This window comes from Emys orbicularis, chromosome 4, assembly GCF_028017835.1.
Source record: "Emys orbicularis isolate rEmyOrb1 chromosome 4, rEmyOrb1.hap1, whole genome shotgun sequence".
Classification (NCBI taxonomy): Eukaryota; Metazoa; Chordata; order Testudines; family Emydidae; genus Emys; species Emys orbicularis.
In genome coordinates, this window is record NC_088686.1 from 103,546,754 (window position 1) to 103,555,787 (window position 9,034).

The 9,034-nt window shown below is 42.8% G+C and overlaps 1 protein-coding gene across 1 annotated transcript in view; it reads left to right on the forward strand.

Moving 5' to 3' along the window:
- LMO1 (LIM domain only 1) overlaps positions 1-8,579 on the forward strand; it is a 35,533-nt gene extending 26,954 nt beyond the window's left edge. The window contains exons 3-4 of the mRNA XM_065403881.1: positions 3,018-3,143; positions 8,474-8,579. Coding sequence (XP_065259953.1) covers positions 3,018-3,143; positions 8,474-8,579 — 232 coding nt within the window. The remainder of the gene's footprint in view (positions 1-3,017; positions 3,144-8,473) is intronic.
- Positions 8,580-9,034: the final 455 nt, after the last annotated feature.

The window sequence follows — 9,034 nt, forward strand, 5'->3', positions numbered from 1 at the left end:
TGTGATCTCCAAGTGAGGAGGTATGGAGCATGACAGCTGGACGTGCCAAAAAACAAAGACCAAATTCTTAGTTGAAGAATGCGTCTCTTCTTTGCCTCAATCTGCACTTCCTCCAACAGCAAAAAGTCTGTGAACTTTGAGCTACAAGTCAGGCATACTTGAGAATTTTAGTGACTATATAGAGCTTTAAATCGTTCCCTGAGAAGTGATTAAAATTAGAAAGTGCTAGAATGTGTGTGAAATGTTCATATGTTAGGGAAGGGAGGTGGGGGCTGTCTGAAACTTAATGGAAGAGAACAAGATTAGCACACTGAAAAACTGGGAGCTACATTTATGTAGACATTAAAAGGCAACATAATTTCAGCTGGACAAAACATAAACTGCAGCTCTTATGCAAACATTCAAAGCTATTTAACACTTGGTTTACCCCCCAACCCCTGAAAAGAGACAGGTGAATCCAGTGCCAAATACAATCTTCATGTTTCTTTAACTGTTTAAATAGTTAAGTGAACATCTGTCCAAACTTCCCTATCATTTCCATGTAGAGAAGTATCCTATTTGAAGGGTGAAGAAAACTGCCTTTTTAACAATGCAAATAACTCTGTCTGGGGCCGCTTTATTTTATTTAATCTAGATTGAGCTCCACACAACTGTGATGCTAATGAATAATGGATATTTTACGCTCACAAGAATAGTGGCATCGTGCACAGAACAAATTTAGGATTAACTTCCACTGTTCTCCTTACCTAATGTATTGGGCTGCTTTGCTTGGGTTTTATTTTTATTTTTTATTTTTAAGTGATTTTTTTTTTTTAACGTTTGCTGTGATTTGGATATTCTAAAAATGCAGACGTCATTGTTCTCCTAATCTGCTAGTTCTCTATCAAATAGAGAAATTGAAACTAATGACGGCTGCTACTGTACTAAGGGTGTTCTAGTTATACGATGGAAGACGGTTACACCAAGGAGCGATAGAGACACTTCTGTTTTGCCAAGTAAAATGACTATGAATCAGAAAATACAAATTTGGGGCTATATTATAAATTGGCACCCCATCCAGAACGAGGGGCATTGTAGCTATGCTGGCCCAGGAGCATTCCAGGGAGGGAACTGTGAGCTTCTGCCGCCACTGCTGGCACCAGCACCCTTGCTCCAGTCTGCTACTGGTCTATAATAAGACACGCCCTTTCTTGCAGTGTCCCTGACCACCAGTGTAGGACTGGGAGCAGCAGCCCTCTGAAGGATCTTCTCTCTCTCTCCTGCACTAATCCATGATGCAGGGAGCCCATGCAGGAAAGTGAAGGGCTGGCTCGCCTGCTATCATAAGAGCAGGCCACCATCCTGCCCTTGCTGAATATGTTGCCATTTGCTTTGTTTGTTTGTAAGACTTATTTAAACTTTGCCATTTTGCTCGGTCTATTGCGGTACAGGCTTTCCAGCCCTAATGTGGTGAAGTCTGAGGGCAAAAGTATTTAGATCTTACATTGCTGTGTCTCTGGTACTATTTTTATCTGGCCCATTGTACCATAGACTTTTTTTTTTTTTTTTGGTAAAGTGTCAGACACAAATGTCTAGTCTCCTCCCACCGAAAACAGTCCAGTGGCCTTCAAGCCAAGAATAACAGAAAAGTAAAGGGTGTCTCTTTTAACATCTGACACAAGAAGTAAGACTTCTTATATGCCCAAAACAAGCTAACATGATAGCTCAGGAGCCTGAGAGCGGAAGGGTTATCTTGAGGATCTTATCACACTTCAGTGATTACTGTCCAGTGATCAGTAGCATTGATTTGTTCAGCAAATTGTAGGCTGAGAAATCAGACATAGGTGTTCCTCTGCCAGGCTGCAAGTGGGGGTCTCTATGCTTTTTTGCCTTTTTGTATTGGTGGAACCAGTAAGTACTGGCATTAGCAAGATCCAACTCCAAAGAATTGAAACAGACCTTAGGCCCCATATATGTTTAGGGGGATGTACACACGTGTGCATGTTTACATGCACGCCAAACTAACAATCAGCAGGAAGAAGGTGCCTTCCACATAGCCCTGAGAACAATTAAATCACATGCATTCTCTTAAACAGAAAGTAACTAAGTGACTATTTGCAGTTTAAGATTGAAATCTTTGGTTCGTTGCATGCATCCCCAACTGGTTCCTATAGCTCTAATTTAGAAGTGCTGTCGTGCCTGTCCCCAGGGAGTGGCACTGGCTCATGAGTCTTCAGGGACTTGTCCAAGGGCTGGGGGGATGATGCCGTAGCTCTTGGTTAGTCTCCCTGTGGGAGCTGTAAGAGCAGCAGACATCTGGGAAGAGAGATAGCAAAAGCTATGACAAAAGTGGCAAAGCTTCCAGTGCAGAAGGGCTGTCCTCAAGGACTGGGGAGCTGAAGTGAACTGTTGAATGTACAGTTTGTGCCTTGGTATAAGAAGCCTCCCAGGAAGGTCGAGGAGGGTGGAGGTCTTAGCAAAATTTATAAAGTGGCTTTGTAAAACATTATTGCCAAGTGTCTTTAGATAAGCATGTGTTCCTTTAAAACAGGAGGTAAGTTAGACTTTTCTCCAGTGGCAGCTTTGCCTGCCGGAGTTGGCAAAGTTAGTGAGTCTTCTGCATTTCACTCATTGTCATCAGCTTGGATTCCTCCATTAGGCAACAATGAAGAGCAAATGGGTGCTCAGTGGGGTGGGGAAGGAAGCAAGACGTTCAGAGAAAAAACCCTGCAAATAGTTTTGTTTTGACTGAAATTGTGTGAGCCCCAAAATAGCACTGAAAGTGTCTTTAATGCTTTTCTCCATTAGATAGTAAATTAGCCCAAGGCTCACAAGCCAAGTGAAGTTTCATCTCGACAATCGGCATTTGCTCACCAGGCAGTTTTATCCCAAGTTCCTGCACACTGGTTGGTCAGCGAAATAGATACTGCAACTCCTATTTATTGGTGCAATACAGTATTTGATACTGCTAATTACACTTAATTAGTGCTTCCACCATTTAATTAAAATGGCTTCTAATGATTGTGCTTCTTTGGCAGGCTCTTTGGTACCACCGGGAATTGCGCTGCCTGCAGTAAACTGATCCCTGCTTTTGAGATGGTGATGAGGGCCAGAGATAATGTTTACCATTTGGACTGCTTTGCCTGCCAACTCTGCAACCAGAGGTGAGGACACGGTTATTACAGAAATAAAAAAACCCACAAACTATTTTTTATTTTTGCCCATGGACCAAGGAAATCCGCTTGATCTTTGCCACCTCTCTGGGGCCGAGAAGCTGCTAGCACTGGCTGGGTTGTCTTACTTTTAGTTGCCTACATAGACTGGGTCTGTCCTGCAACCTTTTCGAGGATTGGGTCTGGTGGAGCCAAGGGGAGTTGGGGGGGGGGGGGGTGCAAGGACTGCAGATCCAGGCACAGTAGGCACCAGACAGCTGTTCTGAAATAGTTGTAATGCAACTGAATGAACAGCTTCTGAGATCTTTCAGCATCTAGCCTGTTTGCTGAACACCCATAGATGGAGATAGGACCCACTCTTGCACAAGTACTTCTAACTCAGTTACTTAAATCAGACTTCTGACAGGCTCAGAAGTGAGGAGGGTACGAAGGAGAAATGTATTCTAGGTAAGCCCTTTTGGAGACTACGAAGTGCTCTCTTCAGTTTGCTGCATAAGCAATAGGGCCTGCTTGTGGGGTAGTTTTAAATGGGGCTGTACCACACCTGATTGGAAGATGCAGAGAGAAATGCATATCAATGTATACAATGAAAGGACATATGGGTTCAGCCTGACTCATTTGGTATCTATAAAAGACTGAATGGGGGTGTGTGTGTGCGCACGTGCAAAGACTTTAGGGCATGCTTTTTGCTTGATTTTGGTGCACTTGTCGGAAGATTGAGTTCTCCTCTTGGAAGCTGAGTGCATTAAATGCAGCATAGTCTCCCTTTTTGAAACATGCATTCTTAAAACTTCCCCCTCCTTGCTTAGGCTGCCCGTTGAACCACAAATTATTATTTATGAAGGGACATGTGGTAAAAGAGGAGGAAAAGAAGAGTGAGTAAGCTCAATGGGAGAAAAGCACGTTACTTCAAAGCCAAGTTAACGTACCTGATATTTCACTTAAAAATAAGATACATCACATTCAATGACAGGTTTCAGAGTAGCAGCCGTGTTAGTCTGTATCCGCAAAAATAACAGGAGTACTTGTGGCACCTTAGAGACTAACAAATTTATTAGAGCATAAGCTTTCGTGGGCTACAACCCACTTCTTCGGATGCATATCATCCGAAGAAGTGGGTTGTAGCCCACGAAAGCTTATGCTCTAATAAATTTGTTAGTCTCTAAGGTGCCACAAGTACTCCTGTTATTATCACATTCAATTACTCTGGAATTTCAGTCAATATGGAGTTGTGTGTGTGATATTTACACACACATATGCTCACACCTCCTTTCTAGCTTTCATGTTAGATTTGTGAGAACATATCAAAATACAGGGACGGACTTTCCTCTCACACTTGTTTTATATCCGTATAACTTGGTTGAAGTCTGAGGAGTTACACCTGACTCCCAGCAGTGCATGTATGAGGAGAATCAGACACACAGTATGTAGTTTGGGTGGCTTTAATTGAAGGCACTGTATCAAACACAAAGCTGGCATTATTTGTTTGGGGGTAGAATGCCTTCCTATTAATACTGACAGCTGCAATAAATCAAGCTGTCCCCAGTTTAATAGGTTTATTCCACTGAGGTTATAGTGACATCTAGTGGTTGGTGTGCTGGACAGGGAGCGTACTTTTTTGCAGACAAACTGTATTTCCCAGGGTTTTGGTGCATAGTCCTATTTTTAATTCTGTCTTTAATATGCTTCTGATATACCTTATTGCTATCCAGAAAGCATTGGCAGACCTATCCATTTTGTGACTGCGCTGGCAGGAATTCAGCACCTCCCTCCCCAGAGACAAAACTCATAATAGTGAGCAGCCTCTCACAGGCAAAGTCCTCAGTTAGGCTTTTTGGGATCCATTGGTATTACCATGTTTTTTTCAGAGTCCCAGGCTCCATTCTTAGCATAGTGGGGTTTTTTTTTTTTTTTTTTTAAAGGCAAAATAATACTTTATTTAATAGTGTTACGTACGAAATATTTCCATCAGCTATCGTCTCCAATGCACGTCAAAAACACTGATTCCTAAAATGTATCTTGGGCCTAACTCATGTTGTATTTTTTAAGGGTAAGTAGCTGTTGTCTAACTACTAAATCTTCTTTTTACCACAGTACTCTGCTGACACATCAGTATCCTAAGATGTTTCAAGCAGTTCACCTGCCTTTTTCTTGTGTTGAGTTCTATTCTGAAAGTCACTTTATAAAAATGGCATCCTGGGTTCAATGTTCGTGTCTCACTGATTCCTGATGAAACTCGCTTAGTAAGATAGGTTTTTCTAACAGTTCGGCACTCACGGTGTGAATGAAGGCTGGGTTCCCTTTTCCTCGCACATCAACCTCCAGAAAACTGCTGGGTTTGCACAGGCATAAAACGCTTTGGGTGTGACACGGGCCTGGTAAATCTTGATTGGTAGTTGTGCATGAGAAGGAAAGAACTCCACTTCCTGCTGGGTCCATGCTGAGTTTTCAGGGCTGGCAGCTGGAGAAAAACATCTTTGTCTTGTAAATTGAGCACATTGTGAGAGATAAACATGGGACCCCACGATGCCTGGTTTTCACCTGATTTTAAAAGAACTACACTCAACCACACCCTACGAATCACTTTTCAGCTCTCCCAGGGCTGCTCTAGACCCCAGCTAGATTTGGCAAGAGGCGGCTGTTGACTGTGCTGCATTTGTGCTGGTGGTGTGACATTGTTTTGTACTCCTGCTCCTTGGGTTTTATGGTCACAGTTTAAGTAACATTAAGTAGCAGAAAGTCAGCAGCTGTGTCTTAAGTTGCAGTCTGGAAAATGTTGGCTAATAGACTTTGTATATTCAGCAAATCCATTGATGAGGCTGTGACTTTCAGGAGAATATGTGCAATGCTGCTTTAACTGGAGTCTCCTCTTAAAGAAGCAGCTTTTGTTTCTTTTCTGGAATACAACGTTAAAAGTTAGCTAGCTGAATTTCAGACTATTATAAAGAGGGCTTCAGGTGCAGGCTAGGAGAGGAGACTCTGGGTGCTGAGCTAAATCACACAATGAACCATACTAATTAAGCGCACTGTGGAAGCCACAGGTTTTCGCTATACCCACTTGCCAAATTAAGCAAGGCATCAGCTGACTTATAGGCATCCATTAAGGGAAAACTTGTATGAGGTGCTGGAGAGACTTGGATGTGGTAGGTCCCATACAAATGAACACTCTTATAATTCAGACTATCCAGTCTGATAGCAGGCTTTCAGTCTCTAGCTACCCACTGACTATCACAGGCCGAGAACATATTCCAGATCAGGACTGGAGAATTTCCCTTGTACAACCATGCATAGTAGTATGGTGACCAGACAGCAAATGTGAAAAATCGGAATGGGGGGGGAGGGGGTTAATAGGAGAAATATAAGAAATATATATAAGAATATAAGAAAAAGACCAAAAAATCGGGACTGTCCCTATAAAATCGGGACATCTGGTCACCCTACATAGTAGGGGCACGTTTTCAAGGCTTCATGACTCTGCTGAGGAAAAAGTTGTCCTCTTCCATGGGCTTCATGTTGTGTAGGGCCTATATTTCTCCCCTGAACTCCTAGCTAATGTTTTTGCCTCTTTAAAGTTAATATCTGCCAGTTCCTAGCTGGCTGGACATGTGTGCACCATATATATCTGTCTTTCAGAACTGGCCGTCTGCATCACTACCAGCTTTGCCTGTACCTGCCCTGAAGTAGTGGGACTGGCTTAGGACACTGAGGCCTGGTCCCCACTATCCCCCCACTTCGGACTAAGGTACGCAAATTCAGCTACGTTAATAATGTAGCTGAATTCGAAGTACCTTAGTCCGAACTTACCGCGGGTCCAGACGCGGCAGGGAGGCTCCCCCGTCGATGCCGCGTACTCCTCTCGCCGAGCTGGAGTACCGGCGTCGACGGCAAGCACTTCCGGGATCGATTTATCGCGTCTAAACCAGACGCGATAAATCGATCCCAGAACATCGATTGCCTGCCGCCGGACCCTCCGGTAAGTGTAGACGTACCCTGAGGCTGTCTCACCTATGTCCTGCTTTGTTGTCAAGCACTTAGCATGTGCTAAGTCAGACTCTGCCCTTGAGTGGGAGATCAGTGAAGAGCACTGTGTGTATTATCCTAAAATTCTAGATTAACTTTTACATCTATAGCAAACAGGAGGTGTGAGGAGCCAAGTGGCTGTCAAACTGCACCTTGCAGGTATTGTGTGCAACCTTTTTGACCTTAATGATCAAATAAAATGGTTAAATACCACAAGTCTCTCTCTGTCAACTTTAATACAAACAGAACAATTTACATGGTAGACAGAGAACTTCACGCTCCATTCCATGAAGATAAAGGTTAACCGAGTCTAGCCATCCATCAAGAAACTTCTATTTATTGTTCAGCACTGTACATAAGCGGGTGAGGAAGGACTTAATAGCCATTTAGTGCCTGTAAATTAGTGTAAACACTGCCTCACCTGGAAATTTGAATACCATAGAACATTTCAAACATTTTGTGTAACATAACCGGTTTGCTTCCCAGTTTCAGTGAATTCTGAAAGCTCATGTCTATTTGGGGATCTATTCCATCACTTTTCATGTTGGATTATTATTACAGTAGTATCTATAGCAGGGGTAGGCAATCTATGGCACACGTGCCGAAGGCGGCACGCAAGCTGATTTTCAGTGGCACTCACAGTGCCCGGGTCCTGGCCATCGGTCCGGGGGGCTCTGCATTTTAATTTAATTTTAAATGAAGCTTCTTAAACATTTTAAAAACCTTATTTACTTTATATACAACAATAGTTTTGTTATATATTATAGACTTATAGAAAGAGACCTTCTAAAAACGTTAAAATGTATGACTGGCACGCCAAACCTTAGAGTGAATAAATGAAGACTTGGCACACCACTTCTGAAAGGTTGCTGACCCCTGAGCTATAGGCTTCAACAGAGATCAGGGCCCCTTGTGCTAGGCACTGTTCAAATGCATAGTATGAGAGGGCCTCTGTGCCAGAGAGCTTACAGTCTAAATAGACAACACAAACAAAAGGTAGGAGAGGGAAACAAGGTGGTGAAGTGACTTGAGTCTCTTAGAGATCAGTGGCAGGGCCAGAAATAGAACTCAGGTCGCCTGGTTCCTAGTCGAGTGCCCTATCCACTGTATCCTGCCTCCCTAAATTCCAATCCGGTAAGTATAGTTCATAATGAAGATAACTTTTCCTTTCCATCTGGGCACCCACTACCTCTAGACTTAATCCTCTGATCTTTTCCTCGGTGTACTGCCACCTGGTTAATGCCAACTAACATTTGGACATGCGTGACTTTATTTTTTTTTTATTTTTTTTTACATTTCAGATTTTGTGTGGGAGACAAATTTTTCCTGAAGAACAACATGATCTTGTGTCAGATGGACTATGAGGAAGGGCAGCTGAACGGAAGTTTTGAGTCCCAAGTTCAATAACGATCCCTGCTTTGCTGAAGCACTGTGGGATGGACGTTCAGCCACACAAGCAGTGAGGGGCGTCTGTCAGCTTGCCTGCAATATTTTTTTAATTCTTGGTCCAGAAAGGACTATATACATTGTAGTACTTTTTTCCCGCCCCCAACACAAAGCAGTTACAAATTTAGATGTACAGTTGTGCCTGCTTAGCTGAGCACTGCATTGCCTGTATGTTTGTGAGTTTTTTGGGGTCTGGGGGAGGGCTCTGTACAGTCTGATTTCTGTATATAAACTGGAACATTTATTTTATGAAAAATGTAATGCAATTTTATTACTGGTGTGAATTAAAAATTATGAATGTTTCCTGGTCATTTTAAGTTGTGGTTTATTCGTAATACAGTTGGGGCTTGTGTTTCCTGCATTTGATGCTGACCAGATATATTTTTTTAAAACAATACACAGATCCCTGGAACGCT